The sequence below is a fragment of the Babylonia areolata genome, chromosome 8 (genome assembly GCF_041734735.1).
Source record: "Babylonia areolata isolate BAREFJ2019XMU chromosome 8, ASM4173473v1, whole genome shotgun sequence".
Taxonomy (NCBI): Eukaryota; Metazoa; Mollusca; class Gastropoda; order Neogastropoda; family Buccinidae; genus Babylonia; species Babylonia areolata.
The window spans coordinates 5560252-5588154 of NC_134883.1; the positions used below are offsets into that span (position 1 = coordinate 5560252).

Here is a 27903-nt window from a genome sequence, read left to right on the forward strand (position 1 = left end):
TTCTCTCTCTCTCTCTCTCTCTCTCTCTCTCTCTCTCTCTCTCTCTCTCACACGTTCGAGCACAGTAATATTATTTTCTGTGATCATTTCATATATATATAATAGGTCAACTAATAAATGTCCATTGACGACATAGGTATACATAGTTTTATTTGCGCTTACTGGTGTGAATTTACACGATACCCTCTGTGTGCAGAAGTGGACATGTCCCCTCTGTCAGAATTATGTTTACCTCTTAACGTTTTACTCAAAAAAATTAGTTCAGTCTTTATCATGTACATGTGTGCCCTTTATTTGGCCATGACTGCAGGTTTGATGTGAGGGAAGAGCCTTTGAATGTTCAGAGAGAAATTTTGAACTTGTGTGTGTGTGTGTGTGTGTGTGTGTGTGTGTGTGTGTGTGTTTTAGAGTGTGTGCATGTGTGTATGCGTGTGCATGCGCAAGTACATGTGTGTATGTGTGCTTGCATGCACGATTGCATATTTTGTATTTCTTCTGTGTAGATTTGAATAAGATGATCGGAATGTTTCTTGGTTGTTGTTTTTTTTTTCAGTTTTACCGGTATGATTTTTAGAGTTATAGCATGGATTTACACAGGAAGAATATGACAAAAGTATCATAAACAGAGACAGATACGATTACAAAACCGAACAGTAGACTGGTTATTAAGACAAGTGTCTGTATAAATGATAAACGTGATGATGTAAACAGCATCATTTAAACTAGGCAATCTAGTTTTATATTATAGCAAAGTCTGCAGTAACCCTAAAAATAACCAAATCAACTATCCTTTCCCTCGCACCAACGTCTTTGTCTCTGCCTCTTTCCCTGCACGAAGTGATCACTCCCGGCACTTCCACCCAGACTCTCTTTGTGTGAAGACATTTATGTACTGTAGCCTATAATTGAATAGAATAAAATGTTGAAAATGTCCAAGTACAGTGTTCTATCCGGATGTCACATACGAACAACAAGGAACCAACAACAACATTATTACAGATAACAACAGGAAACAAATTAACAGCTACAGTAGTTTACTAGGCCTGTTGAACTAACTTCAGCAGTGCTATACAAATATGATATTATATGTATGAATATCTTATATCGGGTGACCCCCAAAAAGTGAACCGCTTTTTGACAAGTATTTTCTCAGTGACAGAGAAACCGAATTCATTGAAAATGTTCACACAGTAATCTTAGTGTATCATCAACAAGTCTGCAAAATATCTAAAAGTTCGGACGCAAATTATGCGAGTATTCTCAAATTCAAAACAGCATGTCAAAAAATCCAGTATCAGAGGAAAACTCACTTATTTCAGTTTATGCTCAATTTCCCCCATCTTCCTCCACGACTAAACGAAGCCGTCTCTTCCAAGCAGAAATGCTTTTACTTATTTCTTCCACCGATACCTCCTCCAATGACATAATTATCCTGTCCTTTAACACCTGCTCGGTCAATTTGTCTCACTTCCCGGTAAACTTTCTCCTTCAGAGAGTCCCATATGGCATAATCCATTGGGTTACAGTCAGGACTTTGTGGAGGCCATTCATCCTTCTTGATGAATTCTGTTGTAGTCTCCTCCAGATGGGCCTGGGTTACCCTACTTGTGTGTGAAGGAGCCCCATCTTGCTGAAACACGTAACTGTTTCTAGGACCCGGGAGAAGATTGTCATCCAATAACAGAATATAGCTTTCACTATTAACATTGTTTCTATCAGTGTCAAGAAAATGAACGTTTGTTTTTCCTTTCCAGGATACTCCAGCTGAAACCATTATCTTTTTTGAAAATCTAGAAGTCTCATGATAGAGGGGAGATGGCTGAATTTCTCGTTTCCGTTTCCCATAAACGTGATCGTTTTGGCGATTTTTAGCTATCTCTAAGGTAAAGTCTTCCTCGTCTGTGAAAATTATCCCTTTCACATCAGTGGCCGAGTAGCGGTCATTCCAGTTACGGCAGCGAGTTTTTCTTTTCCCTCTAAAATTTTGGTCCCTCCTTGTTACCCGTATCCTCCTGAAGGGCTTCAGCTCCAGTTCTTTCGCCATCCTTTGCACAGAAGACTTGTTCACTTGTAAATCGCTTGCAACTTCTCTTTGTAGGTCCCTGGGTTCTCCTGGGGTTGAATCAGTTCCTCAACACGGTCCTTGTTCTCCTCTGAACATGCAGTCTTGGGTCTCCCACTGCCAATTTTACGTCCTACTGACCCTGTAGTGCGTGTTTTAGTGGTAAGTCTATCTACAGTGACGATCCTTCTTCCACCCCAGCCTTTCTCCTTGAAACAGTTTTCAATGGTAACCTTATCACTTTCACTCGAAGGCATGGTTGATCCTTCCAAACTGAAACTTTGGACAGAACTGAGTTTGGATACAGCCGACAATAAAAAAAAAAAAAAAAAAAAATCAAAAAAATCAATAGACTTGACACATAGACAGGCTGTTTTTAGACTGATATTGATTGACAGATACCACCTGGCAGCTGGCATGAACATGATGAAGGTCACATTGCACAGCTCTGATACTGGATTTTTTGACATGCTGTTTTAAATTTGGCAATCCTCGCATAATTTGCGTCCGAACTTTTAGATATTTTGCAGACTTGTTGATGATACCCTAAGGATACTGTGTGAAAATTTTCAATGAATTCGACTTCTCCATCAATGAGAAAATACTTGCCAAAAAGCGGTTCACTTTTTTGGGGACCCGACATACAACGATTTTTTCTCTAATTGTTGGCATCACACTATCAGACATTCAGTAGTACATTTCATACGTCATTAGGCAGTATATAAAAGGGCAGTAGGCCTACACATCAAAATATAATTCACAAGCAATAACATCAAGGTAGAGAACATGAAGCTGTAAGCAGAAAAAAACACACATCATTTTGAAATTGAAATATGAAAAAAATTGAGTAGAAGGCATGGGTACAATATGATATGCAGTTCAGTTCATGTTAAATTTTGCTTTCTCTCTGTCTCTGTCTCTCTCTCTCTACACACACACACACACACACACACACATATATATATATATATATATATATATATAACACATACATGGACATGCACACACATTCTATCGGTTTTTTCTCCCTCACTTTATATGTATGTACATAATTACATATGCGCACGTTAAAACTCATCCAGCCCATGAATTATCTAACGTGGAGGCATCTTTCGTCCTGCGCTCTTTGGATGATGATCACAAACAAGTCCGACAGCTGCAGACTGACAGGTGATTGTTCACTGTTGATGCTGTGTTGTAAATACTTCTCATCAGAATAGTGTGAGATGCTGAGGTTGCGCTTGCTTGGTGAGAGTTGGGAAATGGTGAACTGCTTGCATCATATTGTCCAGAAGAGAGACCCTTTTCAATGTAGCGTGTAATACGGTCCAGAACAACACACAGGCTATATATATCTGTTAAAGACCCATGTTTGTTAAGATACATTCGGGTCTAACGTCGACACCCACCCCAGGTGATGCGGGGAGAAAGGGAGGGAAAAGGGGGGGGAGGATGGAGGGGAACCTAAGCCGACAAGACGTTAAGATGGGTAAATACAGCCAAGTTTCGTCATTATCTTAGTCTCACACTGTCTATAGTCTCACCGAGCTTGTCCACTGACCATCACCACTATCATAGTCATCGACATTTACAGAGCGTTATATCCTTTTGTGTGAATACAATGCACACCTGTGCTGCGTCTTTACACGAGTATGTTGGCTACCACTGGTTCACAGGTACACATCAAAACCGAACATAAGCAAAGAATGCTTCACACAAATACGCATACTTACAGGTGGAAGATGGCAATGAACAGAAAAAGAAGAGAGTCTGTGATAAACAAATTTCTGAAGCCTACCATGCAGACCTATGGCGAAGTGAAAGAGCCTCGATTGTTCCTAGTAGATTGGCCAAGACATCACTGAACGAAAGAAAGCTGCTGTATTAAGCTCCTTGCCATCCTAGCCATATACAATATGATGTGATATAGAATAGGCTTCTTTTCATCTTACTGTATAGTATGGAATCTAAAGGCTCCCTGTCACAAACTTGTGTAGATCTATAGAAATTATGTACAATATTTCTTTCTCGCTTTACTTTTATGATATAAACTTCAGAATGAACTAATTGATTATAGTGTATGATATCATGTCGTTGTTCATTTTCTTGTGATAATAATGATTATCATGATACCACTAATACTACTGATGATGACAATGATGATGATGGTGATAATGATACGAAGAATAGGAATGAAAATAATAAGCAGCGTCGGTGCATATGTCAGATTACAGCTTCAAAGCTTTACAACATTTAACCTTCGCATGAACAAAATGGTATAAGGAAGCACCAAACATTTAAATAAGCAGACACAGCAGCTGAGAAAAGGGACCTGAAGAAGCTGTATGAAATCACAAGGACACTCTCAGGAAAGAACAGCATCCCAGCTAGACCAGTGAAAGACAAAGAGGCCAGAACCATCACCAACGAGGCGTGTCAGAGAGCAAGATGGGCACAGCACTTTCAGGAACTGTTAAACTGAACCACCATCCACACCCCCAGACATACCACCGGCTGACCACATTTTGAATGTGGATGCAAGCCCACCCTCCAAGCCAGAGATCTCCAGAGCCACCAAATCCTTGAAAAATTTGAAAGCAGCAGGCCCAGAAGCGATAAAGGCAATCATCCCAACATCTACAGAGATGCTTCGCCCATTGCTTCAGAAAGTATGGGAGCAAGAGCTAGTGCCAGAAGTGTGGAAAAAAGGCTGTATGGTCAAACTACCGAAGAAATGGGGGCCTCTCTTCTTGCAACAACTGGAGAGGCATCATGCTGTTATCGGTCCCAAGCAAGATCCTAACCAGAATTATGCTGGACAGACTGAAAAACGCGCTAGACGAAAAACTGCGGCAAGAACAGGCAGGCTTCCACCGAGACAAGTCATGCACTGATCACATCGCTACTTTGCGAATTACTATTGAACAGTCAGTGGAATGGCAATCCCCTCTCTATACAACCTCTGTCGACTTTGAAAAAGCCTTCGACAATGTAGACAGAAACATCGTCTGGAAGTTGATGCACCACTACGGCGTACCACCCAAATTCATCTCCATCATCCAGCAGCTATACAAAGACTTGACCTGCCAAGTCAGCCACAATGGGAAACTGACAGACCCTTTCATGGTGCAGACAGGCGTGAGGCAGGGCTGTCTGCTGTCACCCACGATCTTCCTCCTCGCTGTGGACTGGATCATGAAGAAGACCACAAAAAATGGAGGGAAAGGGATCCAGTGGACTCTCACCAAACAGTCAGAAGACCTGGACTTCGCAGACGATGTATGCCTTCTCTCCCATAGACACCAAGGTGCCCAAGAAAAGCTAAAGTCTGAAGAAGATGAGAAAACGTGTCTCAAGATTAGCACCAGGAAGACAGAGCTCATGAGAGTAAACAACAAGAAGCAGGATCAGCTCCATCTCAGAGGTGGAAACATCAGTGAGGCAGAGAGGTTTGTCAACCTTGGCAGCGTAGTGAGCAAGGATGGAGGGGCGGATGAAGACATCAAGAGCTGCATCAACAAAGCATGTCATGCCTTCTACACCCTGCTGCCAAGTTGGAACTCCACATCTCTTTCCACTCACAACAAACTAAGGATCTTCAACACCAATGTTAAAGCAGTCCTCCTGTACGGCTCTGAAACATGGCCAACAACCAAGACGAACACCAACAAACGACAGGCCTTCGTCAATAGATGCCTATGCCATATTTTAAACATCAGATGGCCAGAGAACATATCAAACGCCTGCCTCTGGAATAGAACCAACCAGGTGCCCATCAGTGAGGAGATCAGGAGGAGGAAATGGGGCTGGATAGGCCACACCCTGCGAAAGCCTGCAGACGACACCACAAGACAGGCACTTGAATGGAACCCCCGAAGGAAAGAGGAGAGTGGGCAGACCAAAGCAGACCTGGAGAAGAAGCACGGAGGATGAGATGAAGGCAGCCGGATGGACACGGACCTGGCTGAAGAGGACAGCCCAAAACCGAGTCCGCTGGAGGAGTGCTGTAGTAGCCCCATGCTCCACAAGGAGTCAAGAGGCATAAGTCAAGTAAGTCAAACATTTAAGGATGGAAAAAAATTGTCCACCATTAGATAAACAAACCGAATTTTTTTCTTACTGATGCTATACGCTTAATTACTTTCAAATCATTTTGTGGTATATATTGTATTCATTGTAAGAATACCAAAAAGATATTTAAAAAATAAAATGGGGAAAAATGCAAGGATGGAGGACTATTTGTTAAAACAGGGGAAAAAGGAAAAAAGAGTGCTTTTTTTGAAGGGGTGTGGGAGTTGGGGGCAAGTTTTCCTGACCGTGGACAATCTTTATTTGCTTTCATGTATAGAAAAAAACAACCCCAAGTGTCTGACCCAACAGTTGGGAAAACGGACAGATAAGACAGTATGGATTTCCATCACAGGATCATTAATTACAGATGATTGGCAAATCATTCTGATCTCAGAAAGTATACGATCTGCTGGAAAATGCTCTGATTAAAAACGCCATCCCTGCTAGTTCACCGTGAAACATTTCCATAAACGCCCTGATGCACGCTTCTCACATTTCCATACGGCGACTCAGCTGGTGGAGGATCATCCACATTGCCGTATGTCCCCTCTGGAGCTGCACGATTGCCTCCCCTGTTTCGCTCCCTCCCACCCTCCGCCCCAGTCGTCCCCTCATCAGCGGTGGGGTCCACTGCCGTGTTCTGGTAGGTGTGGGCGACACGGGACTGGGCTGTGGGTTGGCCAGGGGAACTGCCAGGAGAATACCTGGAGTAGTTGTGGTGGGAGTCTCGATGATTGAAGTTGGTTCGGTCGTAGTTGTGGATGCTCGTGCCTGTCCCCAGGTTCTGATAGACCACCGAGTCCCTCTGGCCCACCAGTACCCGTTGATCTGAAACGCCTTCTGAATGCTGGGTCATGTCCATGAAATCTGAAACAGGGCAGGGTGTACGTGGCATGTATGACAACTGGGAAATGCTTCACGCACAATTGTTACTAATAACCAGCTCCAAACTGTATTAATATTCCTCACTTGAGTGTTTCTGTAAAGCCCCTAAGCAGGTATGATTTGATACCTTTCCTACAGTATGCTTTATACAGCAGTCACGCTAATATTTTTCATGTTTTGTTTTATTCATCTATGAAATGGTAATATCTTTTTTGTAAATGGGGGAGGTGGAATGATACTGAACTGACAAAGAACGGAAAACCACACACGCTAAAGTAATGTTTTATCCACTTGTGATGACTATTTATGAGACATACTTGCTGTTGTTTAATGTGCTTTACCGTGCCCCTAAATTAGCGATTTTCCCAAAACATCATTGACAATCAGACTACATAATCCACAAAACATCTGTCTTAGTAATCGACCTTACATAAATACATGATATAATCACAAAGACCCAATGAAAACAGAAAGTCAGTGGGAGTTAGTTCAGTCAATAGTCCCACGAACATTGCGTGAGTGGCTTTGTCACTGAGTGCGTGCACATGTGTGTGTAACTGTCGGTAGGTATGTCTATGAGAGATGGTGGTGGAAATGATTCTGGTTTCTTTTAATCTTGCCTCACCTCGGCTGGGTGGTTCCGGCTTCTTGGCAGAAAACCACTTTGTGAAACTGAAACAACCACACCCACACCCATTATCACACACATGTAGCACAATGTGCAGTGTAAAATCATACCTTACCGATGATTATCAGATGTCCTGCGGTCATTTCTATTCAAACATGGCTCTTGTAATAATAACAGCACATTTTGACTTTCCCTTTCTCTCTCTCACTCTCAGCCTGTCAGTCGCCGCTTAACATCACTCATACAGGAATGATTTATTTGTTATATGTTTTTTTTCTTCTTTCGTTTGTTTCTATTTGAGTTCATACAAGGCATAAAAGAAGACATGCCGTGTATACCCATGTGAAATAGCATATTCATCGCTGATGACATTAAAGCTGTTCACATTGTTTATTGTTCTCTCTGTCACTATTGCACACACTAGCATTAGGTACAATTATGTACTGACACAGACACGCCCTCACACAGACACAGACACAGACAGACACACACACTCAGAGACACAGACAGACAGACACACACACACACACACACACACACACACACAGACAGACACACACACGTTAATTTTCCATACTCACCATACGACTCCGACGATGGTTATTGATATCAGAACCGCTGCTCCCAACACAGATCCTACAATGGGCCCTACCAGACTCTCCTTCTCCGCTGCAACATAGCCAGAGGATGAAGGTGAAGAGATTAATGATGACAGGATGATAGAGGTAATGCTGGAAGTGGTGGTGGTTGAGGCGGCGAGGTGGAGGTTGCAACGTTATCAGCACCGCACCACCATCACTGCCATCATCATCATTGTCATCAACACAGCAGCAACAGTAACATCACAGTAAACATTTCACCAAACAACGATAGTAACTTACACTACAGACTTTATCCACTCTAACAGAGCAATACCAATACAGCCATTCTAGCAGTCATCACCTTCCTCATCCGCGCGCGAGCGCGCGCGCACACACACACACACACACACACATGCGCGCGCACGCTCGCTCACTTTGACAAAGCACTCCTGTATGATCATCGTCGCAGTCTTGCTCGCATATTCCGTTGTCAGGACGACAGGGGCTTCCGTTCAGGCAATTGCCACACCTCAACGAACAGTTCGGACCGTAAAAACCTTCCTCGCATTCTGTGGAAAGAAAAATAAAAATCTGCGTAGGTTAATCATTGTACCATGACCATTTTGTACGTATTTTTGGACAAAAATCATGCGGTGAAAGAACAACCAGAAAGGCAATTCATATTACTTTGTACTCTTTCTCCGATCCGAAGAACTTTCTTATAACTTTAAAAATGTGAGATATCGACACATGAATATTGTACTTACGTGTTTCCATGACATGAACTGTACACGTCTGTTTTTGACGAGCGTCACTGCCCTAAAACAACAACAACAACAACAACAAAAAACAAACAAACCAAAAAAACAAACAAACAAAAAAACAAAAACAAAAAAACAACAACAACAACAACAAAACACACCACAACCACCAACAAAAACCAACCAACCAAAAAACAACACACAAACCCGTCACACACTTCACAGATTGCCACTGACATCAAGGGACGCGCCCGTATCACAAAGCCTGCATTACAACGCCACACTCTCCGAAACGAGCCACTCCACAGAATGGACGCAAGCTATAGGGGTCCACAACGCTCCAAACTAAGTTATACAACCGACTTCATTCCACGCCGGACAGTACTCACTGACGTCACAAGATGTTGAGGTCCAGCCGTCCAAACATCGGAGGGAGACGCAGGTACCGCTGAGAGGGTCACAACTCCCGTCCCCACCGCACTGACCACAGCGCTGACCGCACGTGGGTCCCCAGTGACCGGCAATGCAATCTGCCCCACACGTCACGACACAAAAATACTTTATTCTTATCTCTGAACGAGAAATCATTGATAATTTTGCTGCGGTATCATACTGTTTTTACCCGTCAGCACAATAATCATTGACCGAATGTCCGGTCAATCACGAATACCAATCTCGCAGAAAATTAGTTTAAAAAGGTGAAGCCTGTAGCATCTGTCTGCAAGTGAAACAAAGGTTTTTCTTACTGTACATGCGAATCAAACTACCTCCATTGAGGGCATGGGCTCCGGAAATGCCCCTAAGTCTTTAAACTTCCGTAAAAATTAATAGCTCTCAGCAGATTTAAGCACTGTTGATATTCCATTACCACTATTATGCATCCTAACAACTATATATTGTACATTATAATACTATCATTATCATCACTAGTGTTCTTACTGAAAAACATTCATTTTCTTTTATGCCTGGTGAATGCCAAAGTTTGGATCCGAGTCTTCATCCACGTGCACAAAGCAAAATTATTCATTGATAGTTTCCTATTTTTCCCCTTCAGTGTTTTATTTTTCTAATATGGAACGTGCAACCTAGAGCAAGCATACTTTTTTTTTTTTAGTGCAAATTAACCGACAGCACTTGTCTTGTTTCACATCCCGAAAAGGGCTGTGTGTGTGTGTGTGTGTGTGTGTGTGTGTGTGTGTGTGTGTGTGAGCACGTGCGCGCGCGCGTGTGTGTGTAGAAGGCGCTGTGTGAACTCGCCCCAATCCACCTCACACACGAATCAAGGGATGGGTCAAACACCAGGAGGTCACGCTCTGCACACGAGGTAAAAGAAAGAAAAACAGTCTTAACTTGATGGCCTGTCCTTTAACGGAAAGACCTCGCTTGGAAGACATTTCAGACACTGGTCGCTTCAGTGGCTAGCTGACTCGGATTATGTCCCAAGTAATGTTTCCGTTTAAGGGCACATATTAGGTTAGGGACAGCGTGCGTCCCATCCGTCTTTGTTGACATGCATCACAACAGGATCTTTACGTCTTGCCCGAGCAGAGTGGTGCGGGAATAAGGTGGGGGGGGATCTGAGGAATTTTGCGTTTGTGCAGTCGCTACACTGTCGTCATAAAAATACTTAAAAGGGAAGATCTCTTTAGCGCTTTCATTCCTGTGTTCGAGGGAGCGCAAAGTGCTTTACAATGACACACACACACACACACACACACACACACACACGGATATACAAACGTATCATGTTGATACAAACAGAACAAATGCGGATACAAATAACCAATTATTCACAAACATAAACGTGAATCGGTTTTTTCTCTTTTCCTAGCAGCCTCCACTCTCTTTCCCTCTCTGTGCGTTCTCATCTGCTCCAGAACACAACCACACAAACACACACACACACACACTCGCGCGCACGCACACACACACACACACACACACGTTTCTATGCACACAGAAAATGAACTACAACAGCTGCCCTTGTTGCCACAACGGTCACTCACACAACCAGTTTCAACATGCCGCCGCTTCTTCTACTTCCTCTCCTGCTACTGGTGGTCAACATTCATTCTGTGTCCCTCTTTCTCCTTATTTACCTCCCCCTATTTCTGTTTCTACTACGACTACTCCTCTCAAATTGTGGCTTCAGCCGTGCACATTTGCATATTCAGGAAACAAAAAAGACAAAACAAAACAAAACAAACAAACAAAAAAACTCCGCAAAATTATCTCGATTATTACAACAACAACAACAACTACTACTACTGCATTAATATCATCATTAGCATAGTTACGACCACCCCTACTGCTGCTGCTGCAAATATACAACTATATAATATATTACTTCCGCTACAGTTACAGTTACCACCACAACCACTGACCACCACCACTACCATCACGACGTTGTTTTGTCTTCACTGTATGTCTACTGTACCTTTGCAGAGAGGCATTTCTCTGTTGTCAGCGCAGCGTGAGCAGTTTCCGGAAACATGGTGACAAGTTGCCTGCTCCCCGTGGCAAAAACCACAGAGGTAAGCACAGTTCTGCCCGTATCTGCCGTCAGGGCATTCTGCAACAGCACGAGAGATGGATACCGTTACCACCATGAAAACATGCTCACACACACACAAACACACACACACATACACTCTCTCTCTCTCTGTCACACACGTGTACACATACACACAGGTTCACATGCATAGCTGCATGCAGTAAGACATATTTTCTTTGAAGGATAGTGTTTTTTCTTCTTTTTCTTTTTTCCTTTCCTTTTAGGCCAGCGATTTTGCGTGAGAACTGTGGGCTTGGTGCGCGTATTTTGTGGCATGGTCTTCACCATCATGCACTACATGTTTACTTGTATTGTTTCTTGCACTGTGCCGCGGCTTTGTTGCTTTCTTCTGCTGCATGCCTGTTCCGCTCACTGACCTGCTCTACTCAACACAACACACACTCTCAGTGGTTCCGCTTCTTCTTCTTCTTCTGCGTTCACTCGTATGCACACGAGTGGGCTTTTACGTGTATGACCGTTTTTACCCCGCCATGTAGGCAGCCATACTCCGTTTTCGGGGGTGTGCATGCTGGGTATGTTCTTGTTTCCATAACCCACCGAACGCTGACATGGATTACAGGATCTTTAACGTGCGTATTTGATCTTCTGCTTGCATATACACACGAAGGGGGTTCAGGCACTAGCAGGTCTGCACATATGTTGACCTGGGAGATCGTAAAAATCTCCACCCTTTACCCACCAGGCGCCGTCACCGTGATTCGAACCCGGGACCCTCAGATTGACAGTCCAACGCTTTAACCACTCGGCTATTGCGCCCGTCAGTGGTTCTGCTGACTTGGCATCTGTGATCGTGACGCTCTCCAGTGGAGAGGTCTTCGTCACCGATTCTTCCCCCTACTGTCTGCTGCGTCAGCATGAACATGTATTCACACACCAAATGAATTTTGTTTCTTTTCATTTCTCTCAATTATATTTCAAATGAAAATTTCCAGGAATAACTCTTATCCTTGTAGCCCCCCCCCCCTTGCCCCGTCCCCCCGCCCCTGCGCCCTCTACGTGAGCATGTAGTGTCTGGTGTCCACCGAGGCCCCAGTGTTACGGTGTGCACGATGTGTCTTTCAACGCGTAAATGCCTGATGCCTGAACCATGTTCGTGTTCATGCCAATAGGTGGTTAAACTCAACTACCATTTCACACACACACACACACACACACACACACACACACACACACAGAGCACACAATGAGAACAATGGGATGGGGTAGCGGTTACTACAATGGTTTTAAGAAGAGGGTTTTAGAATTAAGAGAAGACTTGAGTGGAGTGGATGAAGATGCGTTCCTAATCTGCACATGGAGTTGGTTCCAGACTTAGGCCACAAGAGAAAGAACGCCGGCCGACACTGACTTTGTTCTGACTGAGGGGGTGCGAAGCAGACAAGTATCGTAAGAATTGAAGCTGACGTGGATGGTATCTGTGGAAAAAAAAAAACACACACAAAAAAACACACACAAAAAAAACAACTATCGAGTCAATGCCAGAAATAGATGAGAAACAGATGGATGCAGTGTGTACATGATCCTGCACTGGACAGGCAGCCTTTGAAGAGACTGTAAAGACAGGTGTGATGTGTCCCCGTCAAGGTGACTTGCAGACCAACCTGGCGGCACTGTTCTGGACCTTCTGGAGCTTTTCAAGAAGGTATGATTAGGTAAACCAGACAGGAGACCGTTAAGATAATTAAGTCTGGATAAGACCAATGAACAGACCACCGTCAGAAACGTGTGTAAATATACTGTGAAAAAAGAGAAGAAATAATGGTAAATAATAGAAGACCTCGTAAATAACTTACCTTTGAACCTTACTAACTAGGGATCTGGAAAAGATGCAAGGAACGTCATATATGTATGCTGAACATAAAATGTCAGCTCAACTCAGCAGCCATAGCCCAAGCATTGTCAGGCAAACTAGCACTGACACACTTGGGGAAAGTGTTGTGTGTAGTAGCCTTTACTTGGATCTCCGAAAAGATGCTATCCGTCACTGGTTGACCATGTTAATGAAAGAAAAAACTTTTAAAGAACACACACAGAAACTTGCTAAAGATCCCGTCAGGCAAACAAGATCTCCTAATTATGGAAACTCAAAAACATCAAGATAATCAATTATCACCGTCCGAAAAACGGAGCAGAGTTAAGGGAAAGAAAACGATCATTTACTGACACAACCACTTTGTAGAAACAGTGATCACGGAGATGTACAGCCCATGAATGCATAAGAACATGACAAGAAGGAGACGAAGAAGAAGAAACAGGGGGATGATGATGAGGAGGAGTTTCAGTTTCTTGAGGAGGCGTCACTGCATTCAGAAAAATCCATATATGACACACCACGTATGATAGGCAGATGTCTGATCAGCAGCATAACCCCATCCGCTTAATTAGGCCTTCAATGCGCACATCATATATATATTCGTGTGCCTATCCGAGTGGATTTCTTCTATAAAATTTTGCGCGTTTGTTGCCAAGGGTTCTTTTTCCAGTGCCACAAGCGCGTGCTACACACGAGACTTCGGTTTATCGTCTCATTCGAACGACTAGACTCTCAGCTTGATTTTCCAGTCAAGCTTCGGAGAAAGGATTTGAACCCAAACCCTCAACGGACACTGTATTGGCAGATAAACAACTCAACCATTTTGCTAACTTCTTCCAGAGGGAGACTGGGGAGAAAAATGACGAACAAGAAGACAAGAAAGACAGAGAACAAAAGAACAAGAACAGAGCTAAATAACAAGAAAGAAAAGAACAGAAAAAAAACAACACACACACAAAACAAAACCACCACAACAGGAGAAAACTGTGCTGTTGCAAAGTTTGTGTTCATACACTCACTGGAAGTACAGGGGAGAACAAGAAAGAACGAACGAAAGAAAGAACAAGACCAAGAAGAACAGAACGAGAAAAGAGAAGACGACGAGGAATGTTACACTCAGTGTGAATTCATACACTCACCGGAGACGCAGGTGGGCTGTAGAAACCCTGGTTTACACGGACAGTGGCCGTTGGATTTGTCGCACAGCCCGTTGCAGTTCAAACTGCATACACGGCCACAGTCCAGACCCCAGTTGCCGTCAGCACAGCCTGCATTGAGGGATTAATGACAATAATAATGATAATATAATTTGATTTAATTCATACAGCGCATTTCCATGTTAAGCATGCTTAACTGTGCCGTGCGATGTAACAATCGACGTCTTAAACATGCATCACTAAAACGACACCTTTCATGCATAACCCTGCAAAGACATTCGACCAAATTCTAACAGTGATTTATGTGCGTACACACACACACACACACACACACACACACACACACACACACAAACATACATAACAAAACATCACAATATCTCTAAACCAATTAAGACGAATGGCGTCCCGCATCGGCAGTCAGTGCCCGAAAGAGAAAAACACGTGGAGACCCAAACTGAGCAATGCTGACTTCAGTAAAGGTCTCATCTCGTTCTGTCAGTGCATACGGATGCTGTTTGGGACGTCACAGATCTCGGACTTTGATAACCTCTTCACTGATCGCCTGCGAAAAGTCCTCAATTCACGGGCATGGTATTGTTTTGTGGGTTGGTTTTTTTCCTCGTCTGTCTGTGACACTCTTCAGTACGTGTGTGTGTGTGTGTGTGTGTGTGTGTGTGTGTGTGTGTGTGTGTGTGAGAGAGAGAGAGAGAGAGAGAGAGAGAGAGAATGAGTAGGAATATGAGTATGTTCACACACGTGCGTGTGTGCATGATCGTGCGTGTGTATATGCGTATGTGTACACAAAACATCTGATCATGTTCGTTTTCTTTCCTTCTTCCTGAAACCGAAACCGGAAGTGTTCCTTGTCCGTCTTGACTGAGCGTTGGTCCTCCTACAGACACTTCACTCACAACACAAACGGCAAGCCCGAAATTCGACCCCGTTTTCCCTGCAAACCAACTCGTGAACTAATCTTTTATCTTTTAATCACATGCTACATTCATCAGATTTCTCCTCACCTCCGCGCTCTACATTGGCTCCCCACTGAAGCGAGAATTAAATACAAAGTTGCGTGTCTCTGCTGTTCTGCTTTCCACTCCGCAGGACCTACTTATCTTTCTGAAATTATCAGTGTTTACATTCCCACAAGAAATCTCCGCTCTTCCTCTGACTGTTACCTTTTGAAACTTCCCCATGTCAGATCAAGAACCTATGGTGAACGTTCTTTCTTCTTCGCTGCTCCTCACATCTGGAACAACCTTCCTCATCATATCCGTGCATCTGATTCTATTTCTGCTTTTCGCTCATCACTAAAGACTCATTTTTTTGAAAACCTATCTATAAGTACTCTCAGGTTCCTTTTCTCCAACACTACCCATGTCAGCTCACTTTGGATGTATGTAGAGTGGGAAAGGGAGAGTGTGAGTGGGAGGGGGGGAGGGTTTTTTGGAGAAAGAGTAGTCATGAATGCTTTATGTTACTTGTAATATTTATCTTTCATGTAAAGCGCCCTGAGCTCTTAGTGAGAAAGGGCGCTATGTAAATGTACATTATTATTATTATTAATATTATTATTATCTCCCCACCCCCTCTCTCTTCCTGTCTCCATTCTTTCCCGTACTTTTCCATATTGCACATCCTCGTGAATCACCTTTCATAAATTTCAGGTTTTCCTTATGGGTCATCTCCTTGGCCCGCCACGCATCGCCGACTTTTCGGTCTGTTTTCAAAAGACCTAGATTTCAGTCCAGGGGTCATTTTCGTTGTGATTAATATCGGTCGTTTCAGGAAATATGTGTGTGTGTGTGTGTGTGTGTGTGTGTGTGTGTGTGTGTGTGTGTGCGTGCGTGCGCGTTATACACACACACACACACACACACACACATATATATATATATATATATATATATATATATATATATATATATATATATATACACTTACTTTCTTCACAGAGGGAATTCGTAGTATAGCCAGGCTTGCACTCGCATGTACCATCGATCTTGTCGCATGTCCGACTGCCTGTCGATTTGCAGTTAGCACTGCAGGTACGATTGCAGCTCTGGCCCCATTTCGTGGTTGGGCAATCTGAAAAACGACAGACAGACAGAAAGAGACTCACACGTATGGCATCCGTTGGATTATCAGGTTGCATATTTAACTATTCTAAAAGTTGTTTAAGCGATAGAATAATCTAAATAAAGTTGGGAAATCCTTACTCTATTCCCGGATTACTTGGTATGGGAATCCCACAAGGATCAGTATTACTGATACTCTTCAACGTATTGATTTACGGCCTTTCACAATCTTTGTCAAATAATGTTGAAAAGGTACACTATGCATGCGATATTCGTATTTGGTTGAAACAAATTCTTAAAGAATATACACCCATGAGATTAGTGAATTATAAAACAAATATTAAAGAAAACCGGTTATATCACGATGAATCGACTTGATAATATGTCCGAAAGTGGATTGACTCCGCACCCTGGGGTCGACCCTGAAACACTCCTCTTGGACTAAATATCAGGACAGGTCATATTTTGTTTGTTTGATTGTTTGTTGTTTTTACTCCACCTCTTGCCACAGTTTAACTGAAACCCATTCTTCCAATAGAAAATCTGGATTTTGCAAAATGCGCATTTTGAAAATCACGTATCAATAGTACTTACAAGGCAAGAAGTTTTTCTGGCCTGATCCCCGATAACTCGCTTCCAAACTATACCCCCTTTCTTTCCAACGGCTGAGTAATAACATGCTCACCCCCTTGTTTTTTGTTTGTTTGTTTTGCAAAGGGGGGGTCACTGTGTGATAGAACAATGTTTTTAACTTCATCACTTGTCCTTAAAAGACTCCATGGGAGTTAATTCAGGGCCAGGGTTAATGCCCCAAATTAGAAGCCCACTCGTGTAATATACGAGTGAACGTGGGAGTTGCAGCCCACGAACGAAGAAGAAGAAGAAGAAGAAGAAGAAGAAGAAGAAGAAGATTTATTTTCGGAGGGGGGACGGGGTAGGGGGCTAGTCCTGAATCTGCTCCACTCGAGTTTAAGTGGAGTTGACTTGGTAATGCCCCAAAATGACTGTTGCAGTCGAAAAAATACCAATCCAGACTAACCCACAATGAAGTGTTTTCGGGACAAAGACTGGAATGTGTTTGGAGCTGCTGCAAATTAATTCCATCCTGTTTTGTCCCCAGCAATATACAACTTATCCTATTTGACTGGATTTACATTTTTCGAATCTAAGGAAGGGGAATCATTTCAGGACAAGGATTGGAACTGTCCAAGGCTAACTCCATGCTGGAATCATTTCAGACCTATCCAAGAAAAACTCCATGGAGTTAATTTGAGGGTGGGGTCATTCTGGGACGTCAAACCCGGTGTTTGCCGTGTGGTAAATGAATAATATAATATGAAAATATAACACTAATAAATGCACTTATGTGCACCCATTCGTGTGCAGAGACAAATCAAAAGTGCTTGCAAACCAGTTGAACTCATGCAAACGAAACTCGAAATCAGACAAAAGAAAGTAAAGACAGATAAAAATACAACTAAGAATACATGCACATTGACATACAGAGAAAATTACAAACCGGAATGGTGGGGAACACAAACAGGGATTGGGTGAGGAAAGGGGAGGAGGAGGAACTGCTTGAAAAGTGGTAGGCTTTAAGACCAGACGTGGAGGATTTGAGTGTAGTGATTTGATGAAAGCATAAGATCCAGAGACAGTGAAGGGCGGAGGCTGACTGCAGATTGCGTGGATTTGGGAAAACGGAAACAGTGGATCTGAAGCTGACCGTAGAGCGCGTGGATTTGGGAAAACGGAAACGGTGGATCTGAAGCTGACCGTAGAGCGCGTGGATTTGGGAAAACGGAAACGGTGGATCTGAAGCTGACCGTAGAGTGCGTGGATTTGGGAAAACGGAAACAGTGGATCTGAAGCTGACCGTAGAGCGCGTGGATTTGGGAAAACGGAAACGGTGGATCTGAAGCTGACCGTAGAGCGCGTGGATTTGGGAAAACGGAAACGGTGGATCTGAAGCTGACCGTAGAGCGCGAGTGGGCTGCAGATGTGAAGGCAGTTGCAGAAATAGGATTTATTTATGCATTCATAACAGAGAGTGCCGCTCTTGTCATTTATTGTATGCGAGACTTGGAGCCAATGGAGAAATAGCAAGAGGGCAATGTGTGCTTCGATCCTTTCTTTCTGATAAGTCGAGCGTCACAGTTTTGCATGCAAAGTTGATTGGAACGACTGGAGAAAGCAAGCAAACAAGACAAGACAAGACAAGACAAGACACACAGTGTGTGGAAAGAGAATGTGAAAAGCAAAGAGTTACGTCGATGGATAGGCCGGTATTCCCGATTTAAACTGAGGTGCTGTAATTGACTGTTGCTTGACTGACAGGCCTGACTGATATTTTTAGAATGGACAATGTGCTGTCAAGGACAAAACCAAGGCTCTTGATTGAGCCGGAAATAGAGATCGATGTACCACCAAGTAAGTCAACAGTGGAAAAAGCAAGCATTTGTTTGGTTCCTATCGACACTTCTTCAATTTTGTCAACAGTCAATCATAATTTATTCTGAATGTCTAGAAAGCAGCTGGATGTTTCCAAGAGAGATGACAGACTACCGAAAGTTCCCTGCACACACCGCACTTTGCTCAGGAAGACAGCAGTGACTGTTGCATCATACCTGTGTTACACTGGCGATCTGAGGGGTTGTAGCCCGGGTCGCAGCCTGCTGGACAGTAGCCTGTGGCCTTGTCACACGCAGCTCTTTGGGCACATTTACCACACGTCTGACTGCACCCGGTACCGTACGTGCCATCAGCACACTCTGCGTTAACACACACACATGCCAGTGCAAAGACACACGAATGGGCATGCATGCGAACACACACACACACACACACACACACACACACTGATAATCTAACTACACGAATTATACGCTCGGCATTAACACAGAAGCCCATTAACATGCGAACAATACCTGACAGTATATTTATGTGCACGGTAATCACAGCCAATTTCAGTAATGTTTGCTTTACACAGCTAAGAACGAGGCTAATTTTCCACTGAACATTCGACGTTCCTTAAGACATACTCACTTCTCGATATCGCAACAGACTTTCTGTAACTTTACTTCCATGTTTGATGATGTCTAGATTCGGGATTTAATGAAATTGTGATTCTAATTACAGCTGGAGTGTGGAGCATTTCAGAAACCGATGTAAACATCTTCGATTTCGATCAATGAATGTGATACGCTACCTACGTAATTAACATAAAGGTCGTTGCTTGCGCATACAGAAAAGCAATTACACAATTAGAAAAAAACAACAACAATAGGTATCGGGGATGAATTGTGAAGCAGCACTGAATCCTTCACGAATGTCAGAAAAAAAACCTGAGGCATTCCATAAAGGAAAAGCCATCTCAAACAGAGCTCATTTTAACCATTTTCAAAAATTTACTAACGGTAGAATTTGATCGATTCTTTATGTCATTTTTAAGATTGGTGACTTCGGTCTGAACTCTTTTTCACCAAAAGAAAGCGTTACTGCTTTTGTTTGCACGTGCGCTTACGAGTAAAAAAGAAAAAAAAAAAAAAAAGAAAAAAGAAAAAAAGGAACCAGTATCATTGCCAAAAGTGAGTCAGTTTGGTAAAATGTTTTTTTGTTAAGTCAGATTTAGCAAACACGCATATCCGTGGGCTTCTGTGTGTGTGTGTGTGTGTGTGTGTGTGTGTGTGTGTGTGTGTGTACGACGGGCGTATGAATATGTGTGTGTGTATGTGTGTGTGTGTGTGTGTGTGTGTGTGTGTGTGCGTGCGTGCGCGCGCGTGCACGCGCGCATACTTGTCATGCGTGTATGGATTGTGTGTATACATGCCTGTGTGTGTAGTATGCATGGTCGCTCGCTATGTCCGCGCACATCAAAACGTGGATGTGTCCGGGCTAGTCAATGCGTTTGTTCAAACTGGTGGGAAACCTGAAGTACACTCACACACCGCACTTTGCTCAGGAAGACAGCAGTGACTGTTGCATCATACCTGTGTTACACTGGCGATCTGAGGGGTTGTAGCCCGGGTCGCAGCCTGCTGGACAGTAGCCTGTGGCCTTGTCACACGCAGCTCCTTGGGCACATTTACCACACGTCTGACTGCACCCGGTACCGTGCTTGCCATCAGCACACTCTGCGTTAACACACGAAGAAATGTGTGCCCCCTACCCATACATATAAACTAACAAACATAAATCGGTATATACGGGAATGTAGTGGAGACACACAATCACATGCATATGCATGTGTTTCAGTGCCCGTAAGTAAAACTGCTTGTACCAAAAGTACATCCACATACAATCCACTTGTTAAGAGAGAGGACAGAGAGAGAGAGAGAGAGAGAGAGAGAGAGAGACTGAGACAGAGAGACAGACAGACAGACAGACACACACACACACACATACACACACACACACACACACGTACACACAGATGAGTAATGATATCTAATTCAATAAGGCTATGATCCCTTGCCACAGAGAGAGAGAGAGAGAGAGAGAGAGAGAGAGAGAGAGAGAGAGAGAGAGAGAGAGACAGACAGACAGACAGACAGACAGACAGACACACACACACATACACACACACACGTACACACAGATGAGTAATGATATCTAATTCAATAAGGCTATGATCCCTTGCCACAGAGAGAGAGAGAGAGAGAGAGAGAGAGAGAGAGAGAGAGAGACAGACAGACAGACAGACAGACAGACAGACAGACAGACAGGAAGACTAAGAGGCATAGAGACAGAAAGAGAGAGAGGCTAATCATCATGTAAAGATTCTTTGTTTCGACTGTCCTTAATCGCACTGGAACAAACCAGAAAAAAACAATCACTGACCCTGACCCTATCTTAAACATCAGTTTTGGCCGTTGTGACGATGGTTCTTCTGCGTTCGTGGGCTGCAGCTCCCAAGTTCACTCGTATGTACACGAGTGGGCTTTTACGTGTATGACAGTTTTCAACCCGCCATGTAGGCAGTCATACTCCGCTTTCGGGGGTGTGCATGCTGGGTATGTTCTTGTGTTTCCATAACCCACCGAACGTTGACATTACAGGATTACAGGATCTTTAACGTGCGCATTTGATCTTCTGCTTGCGTAAACACGAGAAAGGGGTTCAGGCACTGGCGGTTCTGCACATATGTTGACCTGGGAGACCGGAAAAATCTCCACCCTTTACCCACCAGGCGCCGTCACCGAGATTCGAACCTGGGACCCTCAGACTGAAAGTTCAACGCTTTAACCACTGGGCTTTTGTGCCCGTCAGAGGACGATGTTTAGTTCTGGCCATCTTGTGACGATGGTTCGTTTTGCTTGTTGTAAAGATGGTTCCTTCTGGCCATCTTGTGACGATGGTTCCTTCTGGCCATCTTGTGACGATGGTTCGTTCTGCTTGTTGTAAAGATGGTTCCTTCTGGCCATCTTGTGACGATGGTTCCTTCTGGCCATCTTGTGACGATGGTTCGTTCTGCTTGTTGTAAAGATGGTTCCTTCTGGCCATCTTGTGACGATGGTTCCTTCTGGCCATCTTGTGACGATGGTTCCTTCTGGCCATCTTGTGACGATGGTTCGTTCTGCTTGTTGTAAAGATGGTTCCTTCTGGCCATCTTGTGACGATGGTTCCTTCTGGCCATCTTGTGACGATGGTTCGTTTTGCTTGTTGTAAAGATGGTTCCTTCTGGCCATCTTGTGACGATGGTTCCTTCTGGCCATCTTGTGACGATGGTTCGTTCTGCTTGTTGTAAAGATGGTTCCTTCTGGCCATCTTGACACGATGGTTCCTTCTGGCCATCTTGTGACGATGGTTCGTTCTGCTTGTTGTAAAGATGGTTCCTTCTGGCCATCTTGTGACGATGGTTCGTTCTGGTTGTTGTAAAGATGGTTCCTTCTGGCCATCTTGTGACGATGGTTCCTTCTGGCCATTTTGTGACGATGGTTCGTTCTGCTTGTTGTAAAGATGGTTCCTTCTGGCCATCTTGTGACGATGGTTCGTTCTGCTTGCTGTAAAGATGGTTCCTTCTGGCCATCTTGTGACGATGGTTCGTTCTGGTTGTTGTAAAGATGGTTCCTTCTGGCCATCTTGTGACGATGGTTCCTTCTGGCCATTTTGTGACGATGGTTCGTTCTGCTTGTTGTAAAGATGGTTCCTTCTGGCCATCTTGTGACGATGGTTCGTTCTGCTTGTTGTAACGATGGTTCCTTCTGGCCATCTTGTGACGATGGTTCCTTCTGGCCATCTTGTGACGATGGTTCGTTCTGGTTGTTGTAAAGATGGTTCTTTCTGGCCATCTTGTGACGATGGTTCGTTCTGGTTGATGTAAAGATGGTTCCTTCTGGCCATCTTGTGACGGTGGTTCGTTCTGCTTGTTGTAAAGATGGTTCCTTATGGCCATCTTGTGACGATTGTTCCTTCTGGCCATCTTGTGACGATGGTTCGTTCTGGCCATCTTGTAACTATGGTTTGTTCTGGCCATCTTGTGACGATAGTTCCTTCTGGCCATCTTGTGACGATGGTTCGTTCTGCTTGTTGTAACGATGGTTCCTTCTGGCCATCTTGTGACGATGGTTCGTTCTGGCCATCTTGTGACGATGGTTCGTTCTGGTTGTTGTAAAGATGGTTCTTTCTGGCCATCTTGTGACGATGGTTCGTTCTGGTTGATGTAAAGATGGTTCCTTCTGGCCATCTTGTGACGGTGGTTCGTTCTGCTTGTTGTAAAGATGGTTCCTTATGGCCATCTTGTGACGATTGTTCCTTCTGGCCATCTTGTGACGATGGTTCGTTCTGGCCATCTTGTAACTATGGTTTGTTCTGGCCATCTTGTGACGATAGTTCCTTCTGGCCATCTTGTGACGATGGTTCGTTCTGCTTGTTGTAACGATGGTTCCTTCTGGCCATCCTGTGACGATGGTTCGTTCTGGCCATCTTGTAACGATGGTTTGTTCTGGCCATCTAGTGACGTTGGTTCGTTCTGGCCGTTGTGATGAAGGTTCGTTCTGGCCGTTGTAACGATGGTTTGTTCTGGCCATCTTGTAACGATGGTTCATTCTGGCCATCTTGTAACGATTGTTCGTTCTGGCCATCTTGTGACGGTGGTTCGTTCTGGCCATCTTGTGACGGTGGTTCGTTCTGGTCATCTTGTGACGATGGTTCGTTCTGGCCGTTGTAACGATGGTTCGTTCTGGCTATCTTGTGAAAATGGTTTGTTCTGGCCGTTGTGATGAAGGTTCGTTCTGGCCATCTTGTGACGATGGTTCGTTCTGGCCGTTGTAACTATGGTTCGTTCTGGCCATCTTGTGACGGTGGTTCGTTCTGGTCATCTTGTGACGATGGTTTGTTCTGGCCGTTGTGATGATGGTTCGTTCCGGCCGTTGTGACGATGGTTCGTTCTGGTCATCTTGTGACCATGGCACGTGTCTTTTCCCGAGTTTTTTCAGAATGGCGATTCTTATTTTCAACGTTTATTTATTATTATTATTATGACTATTATTTTTTGTTTGTTTGTTTATTTATTTATTTTTTTACATATGTTTCCGATGTTGTTGTCGTTGTCGTTGTTGTTGTTGTTGTTGTTGTTGTTGTTGTTGTTGTGTGTGTGTGTGTGTGTGTGTGTGTGTGTGTTGTTGTTGTTGTTGTTGTTTAATGTAAAAAGAGTATACTTCAAAGTTTCATTGATCACCGAGTACCTTGTAAAAAGTCGCCTGCATGGGGAAATGATTGTCAAAATTTCGACACACAATTGTGGATCAGAGAGATTGTCCTTTACCCACGATTACAATATTTCTCTCAACGTATGCCAGGAAAATTACAATAAATAACTGCAAAATGATATATCTTTTGACAGATTGTCTATCACTGTCGACCAAACATACTGTAACCTACGGCTGTTGCTGATCTTTGCTCATAAATATACATATTGCTTGAGAAAACTTAGAAATTCATGTCTAAATAAACCAAATCGAACGATTCCTCCCTGTTGCCAGACGGACAGACAGAAACATTGAGACCTACCCACAGACAAAAAGACAAACGGACAAACCATTGATACAAACCTTGCAAGCATTTGCGATCGGCAGCGTAGTCAAATCCCGGCTGACAGGAGGAACATTCTCCGGTGGTTTTGTCACAGATAGTGTTTGTTGCACATTTTCCACAGGGTCGACAACTTGGGGAACCATAGTAACCGTCCGCACAGACTGGAGACAGAAAACAACGAAGCAGATTTCTTTTAGATCTTGCTTTTAATGCTCATCCACTGATGATTTTTCTTTAAATTAAAGAAGGGAGTGAGTGGAACAAGCAGAAATCACGATATAATAATAATAATAATAATAATAATAATAATATCATTTCTATCATTATCATTATTTTATATCCAGTCCTCAGGGCCAATGAAAAAAAAAAATTAGAAAGATGAAGTAAAAAAAAAGGAGAAAAAACACATGCAATTACTGAGACATAGACAGAGCTTGCTTACATGATAACTGAACAATGAACACGGTCATTTACATTTATATAAGAAAAAGAATAAGAAACAGCACACACGGTTTGTGGAGTGGCCGTCTCTTTGGCTGTGCTAACACAAGGCAGCAATAAGTTCTGACACAAGGGCTTATTTCGTGGCTCTGATGCCATTTTAATTAGCATGGCATGACAATATCTTGCAAAATTATATTGTAGCATTTTAACGTACTTGTAGCTCCCCAATCGTAAAAAATGAATTTTTTTCTTTAAATAGCTGACTATGTCTGTTATTCACAGATGTTCGATCCATCTCGGACAGTTATTAACTCACGTTCCCTTTTTATAACCATTCTGTTCCATGTGCTGGGTACTCACGTTCCCTTTTTATAACCACTGTTCCATGTGCTGGGTACTCACGTTCCCTTTTAAAAACCACTCTGTTCCATGTGTTGGGTACTCACGTTCCCTTTTTATAACCACTCTGTTCCATGTGCTGGGTACTCACGTTGCCTTTTAAAAACCACTCTGTTCCATGTGTTGGGTACTCATGTTCCCTTTAAAAAAACCACTCTGTTTTACGTGCTGGGTATTCACGTTCCCTTTTTATAACCACTCTGTTCCATGTGCTGGGTACTCACGTTCCCTTTTTATAACCACTCTGTTCCATGTGCTGAGTACTCACATTCCCTTTTTATAACTACTGTTCCATGTGCTGGGTACTCACGTTCCCTTTTTATAACCACTCTGTTCCATGTGCTGGGTATTAACGTTCCCTTTTTATAACCACTCTGTTCCATGTGCTGGGTATTAACGTTCCCTTTTTATAACCACTCTGTTCCATGTGCTGGGTATTAACGTTCCCTTTTTATAACCACTCTGTTCCAGGTGCTGGGTATTAACGTTCCCTTTTAAAAACCACTCTGTTCCATGTGTTGGGTACTCACGTTCCCTTTTTATAACCACTCTGTTCCATGTGCTCGGTACTCACGTTCCCTTTTAAAAACCACTCTGTTCCATGTGTTGGGTACTCATGTTCCCTTTAAAAAACCACTCTGTTTTACGTGCTGGGTATTCACGTTCCCTTTTTATAACCACTCTGTTCCATGTGTTGGGTACTCACCTTCCCTTTTAAAAACCACTCTGTTTTATGTGTTGGGTACTCACGTTACCTTTTTATAACCACTCTGTTCCATGTGCTGGGTACTCACGTTCCCTTTTTAAAACCACTCTGTTCCATGTGCTGGGTACTCACGTTCCCTTTTTATAACCACTCTGTTCCATGTGTTGGGTACTTACGTTCCCTTTTTATAACCATTCTGTTCCATGTGCTGGGTACTCACGTTCCCTTTTTATAACCACTGTTCCATGTGCTGGGTACTCACGTTCCCTTTTAAAAACCACTCTGTTTTATGTGCTAGGTATTCACGTTCCCTTTTTATAACCACTGTTCCATGTGCTGGGTACTCACGTTCCTTTTTAAAACCACTCTGCTCCTTATGCTGGGTATTCTTCTGTTATGATCATTTTATAGTTTCGAACTGTTTAAAGATAAATTTACATCCGGCCAATAACTTAAGGACATATCCCTTTGTTTGAAATTGCTTCAAGGTTTACGCCTGTGTGGCATTCTGCCACAGCAAGTGACACGTACTTAATCGGTCATTCACTTTTATGTTTTACTTCAAGTGTTTATTCTTTCTTCTTAGAAAACCAGAACCGAATGAAGACAACTGATGTCATGTATGCAAATGCAATATGTCACAGAACAGTCGACTCACCTCTCACATCAGTGGCCGGTACAACACAACAATCTTACTCCCCACGAAAGCTGAAACGTTAAAGTTCTTTTTCTGACAAGAAAAATACCCGCCCCTACCCCCCCACCCCCACCCCCTCAAAAAACAAACAAAACAAAACAAAACAAAAAATAACCACCACCACCACAACAACAACACAAAACAACTATTCACCATAAAAAAACAACAACAACTATGAAGTAAAAATCGTTATCAGGTAAAAGAGTCTGTCATGAAAAAAACTATAAAAAAAATAAAAAATAACAAGACAAACGGAAGAGAGAGAGGGAGATAGAGGGAGGGAGGGAGGGAGGGAGAGAGAGAGAGAGAGAGAGAGAGAGAGAGAGAGAGAGAGAGAACCCAAAGAAAAAACAACAAAAAACACCACTGATCGCATCATTGCACCTGTATACATCAATGAAAACAGTTTTCTCTGTGTGTGAGCGTGCATGTGCGTACGTGCGCGCGTGTAAGTGCGCGCGATTGCGTGAGTGCACACCACGCGTGGGTGCGTGCGTACGTGTGTGTGTGTGTCCACGCGCTCGCGCGTGTGTGTGTGTGTCCGTGCGCGTGTGCGTATGTCATTCATGAATGTAATGTATCCGCGTGTCTAATTATGTGCTTGCGAGCGTGCTTTGCGGCTGTCCTGCCTTTTTACCCGGTCACTCAGCACTGTCATGCCCAACGTCCCTCACCCCGCCAGCTACCTCGTCTTCGTAGCAGCCAGCGACCCAACGGGTACCCGACCATGATCACACCTGGATCGAGGACTCGGCGAACGTGGTGTCTCATGTCGCTTCCCTACCCCCCTCCAACCTCCCCCACCCTCCACCCGGTGTAGCCAGTTTTTTACCTCCCTGGTATGAGTTTTCAAGGGGTGCATGGAAGGTCACTGACTGAGCAGTGTTGACTGGCTTGATAAGGGGTGAACGATGGTCGTGGTTTTTGTTGTTGTTGTGCTGAACAGTTTGTTGTGTTTCGTTTTACTGGAAAGGCCGGGTCTCTCTCTCTCTCTCTCTCTGTGAGGGGG

The 27903-nt window shown here is 43.5% G+C and overlaps 1 protein-coding gene across 1 annotated transcript; it reads right to left on the bottom strand.

The window, feature by feature from the left end:
• On the bottom strand, positions 1-27665 carry LOC143284957 (uncharacterized). The gene is made up of 12 exons (XM_076592119.1): positions 27581-27665; positions 24666-24809; positions 20604-20747; positions 19242-19385; positions 16481-16624; positions 14516-14644; positions 11426-11560; positions 9378-9518; positions 8662-8796; positions 8228-8315; positions 7644-7690; positions 1-7000 (listed from the first exon to the last, which is right to left on the bottom strand). Exons 1-12 carry the CDS (start codon positions 27663-27665, stop codon positions 6582-6584), a joined length of 1755 nt encoding a protein of 584 aa, XP_076448234.1. The 3' UTR covers positions 1-6581.
• Positions 27666-27903: the final 238 nt, after the last annotated feature.